This window comes from Aethalodelphis obliquidens, unplaced genomic scaffold (genome assembly GCF_003676395.1).
Source record: "Aethalodelphis obliquidens isolate GAN/ISIS:26980383/991018 unplaced genomic scaffold, ASM367639v1 scaffold1, whole genome shotgun sequence".
Classification (NCBI taxonomy): Eukaryota; Metazoa; Chordata; class Mammalia; order Artiodactyla; family Delphinidae; genus Aethalodelphis; species Aethalodelphis obliquidens.
The window spans coordinates 83258163-83274487 of NW_020837945.1; the positions used below are offsets into that span (position 1 = coordinate 83258163).

General features: G+C 37.6%; 1 protein-coding gene across 8 annotated transcripts in view; it reads right to left on the reverse strand.

The window, feature by feature from the left end:
• YEATS2 (YEATS domain containing 2) overlaps positions 1-16325 on the reverse strand; it is a 111682-nt gene that overhangs the window by 69187 nt on the left and 26170 nt on the right. For 7 of the 8 annotated variants that reach the window (XM_027110620.1, XM_027110570.1, XM_027110609.1 and 4 more), the window contains 5 exons: positions 15903-16020; positions 11878-11975; positions 11264-11356; positions 5145-5390; positions 3462-3577 (listed from right to left, as the gene is read on the reverse strand). In XM_027110620.1, the coding sequence (XP_026966421.1) occupies positions 3462-3577; positions 5145-5390; positions 11264-11356; positions 11878-11975; positions 15903-16002 (653 nt within the window). In that variant the 5' untranslated portion in view covers positions 16003-16020. The remainder of the gene's footprint in view (positions 1-3461; positions 3578-5144; positions 5391-11263; positions 11357-11877; positions 11976-15902; positions 16021-16325) is intronic. The other variant, XM_027110589.1, reaches the window with a different exon arrangement.

The window sequence follows — 16325 nt, forward strand, 5'->3', positions numbered from 1 at the left end:
AGCACAGGCTCCGGACGTGCAGGATCAGCGGCCATGGCTTACGGGCCCAGCCACTCCGCAGCATGTGGGATCTTCCCGGACCGGGGCACGAACCCGTGTCCCCTGCATCAGCAGGCGGACTCTCAACCACTGCGCCACCAGGGAAACCCATAAATGCATCTTTTTAGAACTGTTTTCTGAGTCTGTCATACAGAAACACAATCAACTTCTGTGTATTGATACTGTAATTCAACAGTCTTGCCAAGCTCTCTTAGTAACTCTAAAACTATCAAAAATTGTTTTAGATTTTTCTGTGTAGACAATTATATCATCTATTAATAATGACACTTTGTTTCTTCTTTTCTAATCCTCATATTTACTAATGTATTATGACTCTATTAGTATCTCCAAGTGCAGTGGTGAACAGGAGTAGTAATACTGAGCATCTCTTGTTTTGTTCTGAACCTAAAGGGGAAGGTGTTTAATTGTTTACCATTGAGTATATTTGTTGAAGGTGTTTTGAGATATTCTTTATCTGATTAACTGAATTCCAAGTCTACCATGAGGATTCACCACAAATAGACCTGAATTTTGTCAAATGTTTCTGCATCTTTTGAGGTGGTCATGTTTTATGTCCTTTATCATATTTATTAATTTCTAATGTTAATCCAAACTTGCAGTTCCTGGTCATGAAGTACTATCATTTCTATAGTTACTGACTTCAGTTTGCTAACGATTTTGTTCAGCCCTTTCACCTCTATATTTATGAGTGTCAATGTCCTATAATTTTCCTTTTCTTATGAACTCCCTGTTTGGCTCTGTTAACAAACTTATGCTATCTTCATAATGTAAACTGACAAATGTTCTCTTTTTCCCCATAAGATTTTCCACACAATTGGAATTAGCTGTTCACTCAGCCTTTAAAGCAATCTAAGCCTCATGGTTTAATTTGGTTTTATGAAGAAAACGTTTTAAAAATCAATAATTAAACTTACTTAGTAGTTCTAAAACTATTCAAGGTTTTTCCTTTTTTGAGTCATTTTAAGTTGTGTTTTTCTAGGAATTCTCTATTTCATCTAAATTTTCAAATGCATTAGCATAAAGATGTTATTTCATCTCAGTATAACTATTTCTTTTCATTAGATAATTAAATCCATATGCATTTTTTATGATTGTTGATACATTTAGATTTACTGCTACTAAATTATTTTATACTATTTGTCTTTTTCTTTTTTTCTTCTTTTCCACATCCCTTCTCCTGCTCCTGCTTGCCTTCCTTTGGAATCAGGGGGGTTTTCCCCTTTTCTTCATTCAATTCTCCTCACACCTTACTACATTTTTCTTTTTGGCTACGTTGGGTCTTCATTGCTGCATGCGGGCTTTCTCTAGCTGCAGCAAGCAGGAGCTACTCTTCGTTGCGGTGCACAGGCTTCTCATTGTGGTGGCTTCTCCTGTTGCGGAGCATGCACTCTAGGCGCGCGGGGTTCAGTAGTTGTGGCTTGTGGGCAGCTCACGGACTCTAGAGCACAGGCTCTGTAGTTGTGGCACACAGTATGTGGGATCTTCCCGGACCAGGGCTCGAACCCCTGTCCCCTGATTTGGCAGGCAGATTCTATTTTTTTTTTTTTTTCAGTACGCGGGCCTCTCACTGTTGTGGCCTCTCCCATTGCGGAGCACAGGCTCTGGACACGCAGGCTCAGTGGCCATGGCTCACGGGCCCAGCCGCTCTATGGCATATTGGATCCTCCCGGACCGGGACACGAACCCATGTCCCCTGCATCAGCAGGCAGATTCTTAACCACTGCACCACCAGGGAAGTCCAACCCCTTACTACCTTTAAAGTTTAAATCTCTATGTCTGTTCTTTTCACTGTTATCTTAGATATGCTAACGAGCATTCTTAACAAAGTCCAAAGTAAATCGATATTTTTATCCTCTTCCAGAACAAACAAGGACTTTATAATTCTCATGCCAATCATTCCTCTCTACTTAAAATCCATGGTTAACCAGTATTTTAAGTTCCAGCTGGTCTTAAACCCCAAAACCTACAAATCAGACATAATTGTTTGAAAATGTCAGTAACTGTTTCTCCCCAATCTTCTGGTGGCCTGGTGAGTCTTCATGAATTTCTAGTTTTGGCGTTTTCTGGGCTGACCTGTCTTGTACTATAGTTGAGACCTCAACACTTCATATTAGTCCCCTTAGCTGAATGCATGCTAATTCTAAAATAATCCATGAGGGGCTTCCCTGGTGGTGCAGTGGTTGAGAGTCCGCCTGCCGATGCAGGGGACATGGGTTCGTGCCCCAGTCCGGGAAGATCCCACATGCCACGGAGCGGCTGGGCCCATGAGCCATGGCTGCTGAGCCTGTGCGTTCGGAGCCTGTGCTCCGCAACGGGAGAGGCCACAACAGTGAGAGGCCCATGTACCGCAAAACAAATAAAAATAAAAATAAAATAAAATAATCCATGAAACAGAAACCTAATTGCCTTAGTCATATTTCATGCTTCTGTTTAAATACTACGACACAGACCATTGAGAATCTTTGTTTTTATTATCCTGAGATTTTTAATGTACTTCTTATTTGTTAAAAGTGGTCCATCAACTGGGACTTGGAAGACTCCCCCGAGATCTGATTCCCCCTCCCCAGATATTTACTGTAATTCTGAATCCTTTATTTTCAGTAATTGAATAAAATTACAATTTTCATAAATATACTGATTCATTCATCAGTCAAATATTTACTGAACACCAACTACTGCAAGATACAAAAACAAACAAGATATACTGCCTACCCAAAAAAGATTCAGCCTGATTTGAAAAAATATATGAAAATAGGAAATAACTATATAATATGATAAAAATGACAAGAGAGCATAGAGGAAATAAATATGCCTAGTGAGGAGAAGGGCAAATAAGGGTTTGTGAGGAAATAACATTCTTATGCTGTTTGAAGATTTATGATGTCTTTATCCATTCCCAGATACTCGGCAAAAATGATGATGTTACCACAAGACAGCATGAAATCATACTGTTAAAGAGATAGCCCTTTAGCTTGAAGGAATTCTGTCTTCAAGCCCTGTGCTACAACCTTTTGTTATATATTTAAAACATTTCAATTTGGGCAACCAAATAAACATTTTTAGGAATAGGTAAGACCCCTAAGGATAGAACTAGGTCAGAAGAAGTCAAAAGTTCCTCCAAAGTTATCCACAGTTACATGCTTAATAAAACACACCATTTGCATAAAAGTTCACATCTACAAAATTTTTACCAAGCACAATTTTATCCTACATCAAAGATTAGCAGACACACTGGAGCAGTCTCAAGTCTCTGGACTTTCATTCACTTTTAAAACAACTAAGAGTTTGGGAAAAAGAATCCTTGAGGCCTATACTTATTGTAATACTATGATAATAAGAGTATGCCAGAGTATTACCAAAAATGGATGACTGAAAATGAGACAATTCAACTGAATACTCACTTGGACACATTGCCCACTACTATTGTTTTCTTTACAAAAAGTCGTGAAGTCTCATCTCCTGTAAGATCAGTATTCCGCTGCTCTGTTTTATGGGAGCCAGTAATACCAGAAGTGTCCTAGAAAAAAATCATAATCAAGTTTCATTTCCAATTTAGACAATTTTCAATAGGCAGAAACCACAAAATCATAAAAGGTATGGATGGACTAACTCAATTTTTTTTTAATTACAAAATTCTCTGGCTTTGTGGCTGCTCTCAGAGCATGAAAGAATAATTTTACTATAATTTTTGCATTAGTTTATAGAAAAAGTTTGTACACTGTAATTCCACATATGTGTGTGTGTTTTTAATAGTCATAAACAGCTGCTTTGTATGTGCAAATAGGATGTGGAAGGATACACAAGAAACTACTACAACAGTTACCTCTGGGATATGGAAATGGGGGAAGGGGTCAACGGAATTTACTTTCTTTTCAATCTTCTGTACTATTACAAATTTTTCAATAAGACGTAACATAAACATAATGATTAATTTAAAGTTTGACTATGGAGATAGACAGCCAGTGTTTAAGCCTTAGCCCTTACATTTACTAGATGTGTCAGCTTGGGTAATTACTTAACTTTTCTGTCTCTATTTCCTCATCTATAATATAAGGATGATAATAGTATCTATCTCAGATGATGGTTCTGTACAGTTTTTAGAAAAATGCTTGGTACACAGTAAACACTAAATATCTGTTACATAAACATGAGCATGCATATTACATAAAAGATAGTAGGTTTCTAAATCCTATGACTAGTGTGAACAAATTCATTTTAATTAAAAAAAGAAAAACATATGCAGTATTTCCCCAGAAAGTACACGAGAAGGAGACAACTAAATCCAAACACTAAGAGTTCTGATTTTGGGTGATGGCATTATGAATGACTTTTCTACTCTCTCTTATTTTTCTGTAGTTTAATTTTCAAAAATGAACATATATGAATTTATAATCAGAAACATTTTTAATTTTATCAAAATAATCAAATCCTTGATGTCTGAGTATGTGGAAAGCAGCCTGGGAATTTCCTCTATCACAGAACATCTGGCCGAGAAAAACCACTGGTCTCATCCAGTAAGGATTCTATAGCCAAGTATTAAACCAAGAAGATCAGAGCAGCTTGAGATGGGAATTCAGATTACAAACTGACAGGATCAAAGAGCGATAAACAGTTTTCAATTCTACTTATTGTTTTTCAAATTTCCTCCAGTTATTAAAGCATCTTAGAACATAAAATTTCAAAGAGGAAACTGAAGAAGAGCCACCGCTCTTGAGAGAATAAACGTGATAGAGTGGACACAGTACTGCCAACTCCTCTAAGTTTCTTTCATATCTACATGAATGGCATCTAGGAGTTGGGTGGTACACAGGAGCCTTGAACTGTAAAATCAAAAAGACACAGGTTTGATTCTCAGTTCTGATACTGTGGACAAATATAAAAAGACAAAAGTTTAATTCTCAGTTCTGATACCTGTGAACAAATATAACTTAAACCTCATAGAGACTCAGTTTCTCCATCTCTAAAAGGGGTATAATTAACTTATATCCTATGGTTCCTATGAAGGTTAAATGAAATAATATGTGCATTCTTAATAAATACTGGTTCCCTTCTCTTTTGGCTCCCTCCCATCCATCCAACTATACCCTTCCAGTATTTCGGCTTGGTCTCTGCTCTGTGTTGCTTGAGAGTCTTTCCTCTATGTCCACATTGCTGTTAGTGTCTTTGTCAGATAAGAAGTCATTGTGTTGAGATAAAGAATCACTTTCTGAATGATTGGCTGATGGTGTTTCTGATCTCTGATTGGCAGGAGATGATGACCTAGATGGTGATTCCAAAAATTTCTTGACAGCAGGATGATTAAAAATCATTGTATCACATGTCTTTGATCCCTGCAAAAATGAGAGTAAGCAAAACAAACTTTTAATCATATCCACCAAAAGTAGGCAAAAGTTTGATCTTCCCAAAAACCCTTATCTATTTCCAGTCTTGCTTAAAATCCTTCAAGATCACCCCACTCCCATAAAATGAAGTCCAAACTCCTTAATGTGGCCCAAATCAACAAAACAAAAACTAGAGAATGATAAATAATTATGCAAAGGTCCTAACACTAAAAGCTAAAGATGCAAGTCCTCAGAAGGTAAATGAAAAGTAAAGATAAATATATAGGGACTTCCCTGGTGCCACAGTGGTTAAGAATCTGCCTGCCAATGCAGGGGACATGGGTTCGAGCCCTGGTCCAGGAAGATCCCACATGCCACGGAGCAACTAAGCCCATGAGCCACAACTACTGAGCCTGCGCTCTAGAGCCCGTGAGCCACAACTACTGAGCCCATGTGCCACAACTACTGAAGCCCACATGCCTAGAGCCCATGCTCCGCAACAAGAGAAGCCACTGAGATAAGAAGCCCACGCACCACAACGAAGAGTAGCCTCCACTCGCTGCAACTAGAGAAAGCCCATGGGAGCAACGAAGACCCAACACGGCCAAAAATAAATAAATTTAAAAATTAAAAAAAAATATATATATATAATAACACATGGAAAGTCAGATTTGACTTAAAAAAAATAAACCTCACATTGCTTGATACAAATACATCAACTGCTCTAAATAAAGCATTCCTGTAAGAAATATAAAGATTTTTAAAAATGTGTATGTAAAATAGCTCCCATGTAGGAATAAAATGTAGCATAGAATGGTTTAAAATGAGTAATAATGATATATAGTTTGCCCTCAGTCCAGTACTGAAGCCTGCCTAGGGTATTCTTCTGTGTTTTGTTACTTGCATATAAAACAGTGTGTTGTTATAATGTAGTTACTTCCTAGGAAGCCCAGCTTTAGAAATTGCTTAATTGAAATTAAAAATAATTGTTTTAGCAAGTAAAAGGGAGCCAGAGACTAGTGTTTCAGAGTCAAAGCCACAGAGCTGTTGTATTTCAATAATAAAGGTTTATTTTAGAGTTATAAATGTATTTTGTTAGAGCAAACTAAAAATAATTAATTGGCAGATCCTAAAAGATAAAAATATACCTAAATATCCTTAAATAAATCCCAATCAGAATATACAAGATAAAAATCAGTACATTTCTAGACTATCAAATAGCACAGTTCAGTACTGCTGATGGTTTAAAAAAAAAAGGCATCAAAGCATTAAATGAATAACCAGCTCTTCAGAGTAGCTACAGTCCTATGTCAGGCAGCTGCTAGCTCACAATGTCCATCTTGTTGAGTCTAATATCAAGCCATATGACAGATGACTTCAGAATCTGCCCTGGGTTAACACTGTCTCCCAAAAAGTCATGTCCACCTAGACCTATGAATGTGGCTACTTGAAAATACAGTCTTTTCAGATGTAATCAAGTTAAGATGATTGTAGGGCGCGGTCAGCTAACTGCCACGCAGCAGGAAGCTGAAGTAAGCTGAATCATCCTTCCTGTGGCCACTGCGCTTGCGCTAAGTATACTAATGAGGTTTTAAAGTAGCGACCTATCCGATGCTGGCTCACAAGTCGCACCATCGGCGAAAGCCAATCACAGAGCGACACATGTTCTTAATCCCTATATAAGCAGACTGCTATAGGATTGCGGTGTCTTCCTTCCATCTTTTCTTTAACCAAGCTGTGCTCCAATAAAGTGTGATACGAGAAGAATCTTGCGTGTGGCGACTCGTCATTCTGCTGGTCGGAGGCGGCTCGCCGCATTTGGTGCCGAAACCCGGGAACTTCGCGCCCTGCATGGAGGACCGATTCAGAACTCGACACACGGAGTGAACCGTCGGATCAAGATCCGATCTGGGTGCCATCAAGACTGACGAGAATTGTTGAAGAAAACTTCAGAGAAGATGCTGAGCTGGATGTTCCTGATGATTCTTCCCTTGCTTAGGGCAGAGAATATGACGTTCTGGGGAATTAGCCGGACCTGGCCAGTTCCCATGCCGGTTCACTCTCAGAGCAGAGTTCTTCCAATATTTTATTCCACTAGTTGTGAAATGAATACGGCCTGTACCCAGCCATTGAATTATGACTGGGCACCGTATAATGCCAGTGATTTTATTTTGAATCGAAGTCTTTGTATTAGTTGGAATTCCACAAAGGATTGTATCCTTTTGGCCAGGATAACCTTGACCACTTGGAACAATCCACTTAGAAATAATTTGGTTCCATTGAATATGTTGAATGAAGCTTTGAGCAAGATAACTCAAGGCCACACTTCAGGTTCAGGTATAGGGAATTCCAGTGAAAATGAGATGAATATTACCACTTTAGTTTTGGAACATACAGGGATAGTTCCTTTAAGAAATAATGCTTCTGATAAAACAAGTGCCAACAGGACTGTTGTCGCCCCCTATTGTGAGCCAGTCACATCAACACCCCCAGTCTTTACCCCTTGTCAGGGGGGAACTTATGCTAAGTATGAACTTAGTTCAGGCTTTCAATTTTCCCCTGATTTAAAGTCCTATATGGGAAGAAAGGAAAAAGGAAATGATACTAATGAGACAAAAGGAAATGATAGTACAAAGTGGTATTTTGAAGGATGACCATTTTATTCTTGGTTATTAGTTAATGAGGCAGGAGTAGGCATGGATATTTCTGCTTTGGCCACTTTACAGATGCCCTGAATAGGAGTGCAGAGATTGGAGAATTCCTAAAGGGAAACTGGTCTCAAGAAGCTGAACGGATGATATTTAAGCAAAAGATTCAGATTATGCAACTGAATGCTACCAAGCTGGAACCCGTTACCTTTGGAGATTTTACCTCTTGGCTCTCTTCTGCCTTTTCCTTCTTTAAAGAGTGGGTAGGGGTGGGGATCTTTGGGCTCTGCTGTATATTTGGGATTATAATATGTCTCTGGTTGGTCTGTCGCATGCGCGTCAGGGCACATCGAGATAAGGTCCTACTCACTCAAGCACTTTTGGCTGTTAGTGAAGGTGATTCTCCCGCAGCCTGGATCTCCGTCCTGAACAATTCGAATGGATTGCCCTTGCACGGAGAGGCCCTGTTGCCATTGCACCTCTATAGGGAATCAAAACTTATTCTGAGTCAGCCTTTGCACCCTGCAGCCCTTGTTGGCATTGCACGCAGGAAGGTGTCTCAGACATGCCAACGGAAGGCTGCCCTCGAACAGTGAGCACATCATGAGGTGAACACTTGTACGGGCTACATTCTGCTTGGTGATTCTAGTAAATAAAAAAGGGGGAGATGTAGGGCGCGGTCAGCTAACTGCCACGCAGCAGGAAGCTGAAGTAAGCTGAATCATCCTTCCTGTGGCCACTGCGCTTGCGCTAAGTATACTAATGAGGTTTTAAAGTAGCGACCTATCCGATGCTGGCTCACAAGTCGCACCATCGGCGAAAGCCAATCACAGAGCGACACATGTTCTTAATCCCTATATAAGCAGACTGCTATAGGATTGCGGTGTCTTCCTTCCATCTTTTCTTTAACCAAGCTGTGCTCCAATAAAGTGTGATACGAGAAGAATCTTGCGTGTGGCGACTCGTCATTCTGCTGGTCGGAGGCGGCTCGCCGCAGATGATGTCATACTGGATTTGGGTAGGCCTTACTTCAATGACTAGTATTCTTAAAAGAGGTAAAGTTGCATACAGAAAGAAACAGAGAAGACACACAAAGGGAAAAGTCCATGTGAAGTTAAAGGCAGAAACTGGAGCGATACAGCTACAAGCCAAGGAATGCCAAGTACTGCTAGCAACCACCAGAAGCTAGGAGAAGACAAGGAAGAATTCTTCCCTAGAGTCTTCAGAGGGAGCATGGCCTAGCCACCAACATACTTGGTTTTGGACTGCTAGCCTCTAGAATCATGAAATAATAAATTCCTGTTTTGTTTTGTTTTGTTTTTAAAGTCTGGTTCCTTTATTTATTTTTAAAATTTATTTGGTTGCGCAGGGTCTTAGTTGCGGCAGGTGGGCTCCTTAGTTGAGGCTCTCCAGCTCCTTAGTTGCAGAACATGGGCTCCTTAGTTGTGGCTCATGGGCTCCTTAGTTGTGGCTCATGGGCTCCTTAGTTGTGGCATGCACGAACTCTTAGTTGCATCATGCATGTGGGATATAGTTCCCTGACCAGGGATCGAACCTGGGCCCCCTGCATTGGGAGCGCAGAGTCTTATCCACTGCGCCAGCAAGAAGTCCCAAATTCCTGTTGTTTTAAGCCACCAAGCTTGTGGTAATTTGTTATGGTAGCTCGAGCAAAGTAATTCAGACTCTAAAATGTAATATGGAAACTCCTGCAGTAGAAGAAACAAGTATCTACCATCTAAGATTAAACTCAAATAATGCTTCAGATTTCTCTAAGATAACATCAGGAGTATCATCAATACCTAATACCTTAAAGCTCCACAGGATAACACAAAAGCCTCTACATGGCAGGTACCTCTTATCTGTAAAAACCACAGGGAATGATGCAAAGCAGCATGCTACTATGCTCCCTGCAGCCCTTCCCTATTCTCATTGAGCCAGTACTGTCCAAGAGGAGAATTATCTAATTCTAACTGGAAAAAACGTAAGAAAAAACAAAACTTACGCAGAAATTATCAAAACGTCAAACAAGAAGAAATACTTCTGTATCAGTTCAATCCTATCCCCATCCTTTATAACTGGAGCAATCTAGTGGTAATCACATTAACCATGACTAAACTTAGTATCACTAACAGTAGCACAACCTGATACTATGTCTCCTAATGTGATACAATATGAAGTATACAGCATTACCTATGAAGTACTATCTCCAAAAAGACTCAACCTTAATCTAATCAAATCTTTAGACTTGACTCTTATTTTACAGAAAAATAGAATGAAGGAACAAGCCAAGGGGAAAAAAGTCCAAAATGTGGGACATTCTACAACATAAATGGCCTGGTCTCTTCAAATAAGTCAATATCATAGGGGGAAAAAAGGTGGGAGAACTGTTCTAGATAAAATGAGACAAGAGAAACAAAACAGCCAAATGTAACCCATGAACCCTGATTGGATCCTGTCCAAAAAAAAACAAAAAAAAACCCCAACTTTAAAGATATTTTGGGGACAACTGGGAAAATCTGAATATGGACTAGTTATCAAATAATATTAGGAACTCATTCTCTTAGGTATTGTGACTACACAGAAGACAAACGTTTAGGATTAAGTATTTAGGGATGAAGCGTCACGATGCTTGGAACTTAACTTTTTAACGTTTTAGACAAAAATAAGATAGATAAAGCAAACATGGAAAATGTTAAAACCGTTGAAGCAAAGTGATGCATAAACAAGTGCTTATTTCACCTTCTCTATATATTTGAAAATTTTCACAAAAAGTAGGGGGAAATATCAGGGCTTCTTGAATAGAATAAATCTACTGAAACTAACAATTGCCATTCATTAGCAGTAAAAGGTCAGAGAAAAATCAATCGATCTATAATTTATTCCAAAGCCATCCATAATCAAATGAAGAGGAATAAGGCAAGTTAGAACAGAGTCACACTCATCTTTGTATCTGCAAAGCCTAGCAACAGTGATAACAATTAGTTACAGAACAATTAAGTAAAAAGAAAAAAATGTTACTTAACGATTAATGACAATGTAGAGAGGTATAATTAAAGGATATGGTTGAACACAATGATAAATTTATGTATATTCCCAGGAAGGCAGGCTAGGCTTCTTGAATTCGAAAGGTCAATATAAGAAATGTTTTGAAGGCAGGGATTTCACATCAAGACTAATTTCTCTTCACACAACAATATGGGTGGCCAGAAATGACTGCATATGAGGAAAACTTACCTCAGAAACTTTCAGAAGTCCTGCAGAAGCATAGTAGTTTGCGACAATGCAGGCACGAAGTTTATCCATCATCCTTCTTGCCTCAATTAGTCGCTAAAATAAATATCACTTAATTACTTAAAAAAATGGAAATGACAGAAGAGATATACAATTTATAAGAAATGTAAATGAACCCAAAGGTTCAACTTGTCTAATAATCAAAGAAAGACAAATAGAAATGACCATTTTCCACCTATCAGATTGGCAAAATATTTTAAAAAATGACAAAATACGATGTTTGCAAGAGTATATAGACATACTAATATGTATTTGTATGTATATATGCATATTCATTGAGAAATGTCCACAAAGATACTGAGCACAAAAGCAAAGAGGAATTATCTTTTGGGATGGAATTTCAAGTGATTTTTTTCTTTATCTTTTTCTGCAATGTCATTTAAAGAAAAAAAAAAAGGCGCAGGTCTTTTTTTCCAAAAACGAGAAAGCTACTTTTAAAAGAACAGCAAAGGGGAAAAATATACCATAATTCCATCTCAACAGATTTTTAAAAATTCATCATACATAGTTTTTTTCAATAGTTCTGTTCCTTTATTTTTAATTTAACATCATTATACCTGGTCAATGACCTCAATTTCATGTTCCTTATTCTTCATTTCAAGTGCAAATTGTTCCTTGATAATAGTCTCAATCTTCTGCACAGCAGCATCTCGAGCTGCACAAAGAACATACAATAATCCAACGTCTAATTAATCAGTTGCCGCCTTGATTCAAGCCAGCAAGCAACAAAAGAAACCCAGGAACAGTAACTCTGAACTGGAGAAACCTAATGGTCATCACCTTAATCAATAATGAAAAGTTAACATCACCAAATATTCAAGCAAACTGACCTCGCATGTTTTCTGATATGATGTACTGATAAGACTCCACCACTCTGTGGCATTCCTGCTAAAAACGCTGAATCTAATCACAGCGAACATCGGACAAACCTAAATTGAAGGACACTGTACAAAATAACTGGCCTATACATTCAAATACTAAAATCAAGAAAGACAAAGAAAAGTTGAGGAGATTAAAAGAGACTAAAGAGATATAACAACTAAATGCATTGTGTGATCCTGGAGAGGGGGAATAGTTATAAAATACTGGGATAACTGGTAAAACTTGAATATGGACAGCAGATTAGATAATGTAATGTAACATGTTAAAATTTCCTGCTTCTGATAATTGTACTGTGGTTACATAAGAAATTTGTCCTTAGGAAATACACACGTGTTTACAAGTGTCTAATGTATCTTCTGATGATTCTGAAAAAATGATGTGCATATATACCTGCATGCATACATGCATTTGTGTAGTATGTGTGTGTATGGATTGGGGATGGGGGAAAAGAATGATAAACCAAATGAGGCAAAATGTAAACAATCGGTGAATTAATCTGGACAAAAGACATACAAATTCTCCTTGCAATTTTTCTGTTTGAAATCACATCAAAATAAAATTACCAAAAAAGAAAAAGAAACCCATGAAGATTCCGAGAGAAATACGTGGTGACTTCGGAAAAACCATAACCCCAAGGAAAAAGAGAGTAAAGAATTAGCTAGAGGAAGAGGTAGTCTGTGACACAAGAGCAGTTCATAAGAAGGCAGGAAGTTAGGATCTAGCATGCAATTCAGCAGTTTCTGATTACAACTACCTGAAGGAACCAGCAAAAAAAGAATTCAAAAGGACAGAAAATGTCTCTGAAGGCAATTCAATTCAGATAATGACTACTCAAAGTAATATGCAATTCAAAGAGTTAAAAACATCAGATATGAAATGTAGTTTGATTACAAGAGAATAAAAAAAGAAGAGTCGAATGGCTGCTTGAAAAACCTGGGATTTTGCATAATGATCCTGTGTTTGTAATATGAAAAAATCACCACCCATGCTTCGGGGTGTAAAAAAAATTGCAGACAAAATTTGGACCCTTAATCACCCATGTCATTTTCTCCCCGTAAAATATGCCACTAGACTGCCAATTTAAAACTAGTGCTGACATATGGTCACCTTATTTTTGATAATGGAGGCAAGAATATACAATGGAGAAAAAACAGCCTCTTCAATAAATGGTGCTGGGAAAACTGGACACCTACATGTAATAGAATGAAATTAGAACACTCCCTAACACCATAATCAAAAATAAACTCAAAATGGATTAAAGACCTAAATGTAAGGCCAGACACTATTAAACTCTTAGAGGAAAACATAGGCAGAACACTCTATGACATAAATCACAGCAAGATCTTTTTTGACCCACCTCTTAGAGAAATGGAAATAAAAACAAAAATAAACAAATGGGACCTCATGAAACTTCAAAGCTTTTGCACAGCAAAGGAAACCATAAACAGGACGAAAAGACAACCCTCAGAATGGGAGAAAATATTTGCAAATGAAGCAACTGACAAAGGATTAATCTCCAAAATTTACAAGCAGCTCATGCAGCTCAATAGCAGAAAAACAAGCAACCCAATCCAAAAGTGGGCAGAAGACCTAAACAGACATTTCTCCAAAGAAGATATACAGGTTGCCAACAAACACATGAAACGATGCTCAACTCACTAATCATTAGAGAAATGCAAATCAAAACCACAATGAGGTATCACCTCACACCACCAGAATGGCCATCATCAAAAAATCTACAAACAATAAATGCTGGAGAGGGTGTGGAGAAAAGGGAACCCTCTTACACTGTTGGTGGGAATGTAATTAATACAGCCACTATGGAGAACAGTATAGTGGTTCCTTAAAAACCTAAAAAGAGAACTACCATATGACTCAGCAATACCAATACTGGATATATACTCTGAGAAAACCATAATTCAAAAAGAGACATGTACCACAATGTTCACTGCAGCTCTATTTACAATAGTCAGGACATGGAAGCAACCTAAGTGTCCATCGACAGATGAATGGATAAAGAAGATGTGGCACATATATACAATGGAATATTACTCAGCCATAGAAAGAAACAAAACTGAGTTATTTGCAGTGAGGTGGATGGACAAATAAATTTATATTTAAAAAAAAGGGAAGCATCCTGCCAAACCTACTTTGAGAAAAATTCTGAAGAATAAAAATAAAATCTTTATTAGGAATTAGGTTGAGAATGGACACCAAGAAGAAGAACAGCAAATTGGCACTTAGTAACAAAAACTGTCCCTGCTTAGGCTACGTATTTGCGAACTTACATTAAATTTAAATTGAAATTACGATGTTTCCTAAAACAATAAGTTTTCCCTTTTCTTATTTTTATTACAAAAAAGATATGCCATGTGATGCATTTGAATAATGAATTTAAGTTTCATGATACTTTCATATTTATCTGGCTTGTTATTGAAAGCAAATGACGTATCCTTGTAAATAAAATTACAACTGAATGGAGAGAAAAGTTGCAGTGAAATGTTTATATTGTTTGGAACTGGATTTAATCACTTCCGGTACACAGAGACTTTTGTGGGGTACATATGACTTGACTGCACTGACACAGACAGGAATTTCCTTCACCACTTAACCTTGGAGGCCTGATCTCTGTGGAGCTGCAGCACCTTATCTATGACTTTGAGACCTTCTTCATCTAGCTGTAATAACTTACATAGATTTATTTTTTAAATAAACAGTAATGAATTTTAGCAGTATTTTGATTTAGAAACTCAAATATAGCCACTTTTTTTGAGAGAGCTTAAAACATTCTGGGTAACTACAGATGATCTGGTCTTCAACTAATTAAATGATCTTGGGCAAGTAATTTAATGCCTCTGAGCCTTAAGTAAGCCACCACCAGCTAAGTGCAGAGATCAGTGTTTCCCAAATTTCCATCATTCATATACCACCTTCAAGTTACCTACCACATCTGAGAACCATGTGAAACATCTAATTAACGCCATTAAATAGTATTTTTAAAAAGTGTTAGCCCTTGGAGGGAGAGATAAATAAGGAGCTTGGGATGAAGATACACACACTACTATACATAAGATAGATAACCAACAAGGACATATATGTATAGCACAGGGAACTCTACTCGACATTCTGTGATAACCTATATGAGAAAAGAATCTAAAAAAGAATGAATATATGTATGTGTATAACTGAATCACTTTGCTGTACACCTGAAACTAACATAACATTGTAAATCAACTATACTCCAATAGAATTAAATTTAAAAAAAAAAAAAAAGTTAGCCTTATCCTAAGCAGTAGCCATGAAACTGCAAGTCTGATAAGACCATTCTTTTCTATAGACATTAACATTAACGATTAAAATAAAAAACCTTAATTCATGTACCACCTATAATCATCTCACATGATACCACATTGTAGTACACACATTGCTAAGACTTTATGATTACACCTAACACACAATGATAGCTAAAACTTAGAGCCTGTCTCATTACTGACGCTTTCACAGTCTACCTGATTATGTTCCAGCCTTTTATGCCACACATGGTATATTACTATTAAACAGAGCACTTAGCTAATCCCTCTCACAAACCTCTTCAAAATATACACAATAGTGGACATGCATTTCATTTTAGTTCCTATAAATCTTATAGGGAGGCATATGTCAACAAAGAAATAATTTCCTAAGGCAAGTGAATTTCTACCTGAATTCTCAATTGCTTTATGCCGCTTATTTGGAAGGGCCACAGATACATCCTCATAATCAGGGTCAGTTTCTTTGACTGTTCGCTTGATTCCAGACATGATGACATTCGTTCTTCACTGTGAAGCAATAATACATTAATTAATAACACTGCTTGATATCAATACATATATGTGTACACACATACAAAAGGAATATTACATAATACCGATATTTATAAGTCTGTGTAAATACACACACACATCCCCTTTAAAGCTAAAAACATAACTAACTTCAAAAGTTCACTGAAAAAAAATCATCATCTGTTACAAAGCATGCGTTTCCCTTTCAAAAGAAAATCCTTTAACAAGGCAGCACATTATTCAGACCTTCCAAAAGGAGCCAGGCTTTCACAGAAGGGACCTCATATAGAAAGAAAAGAAAC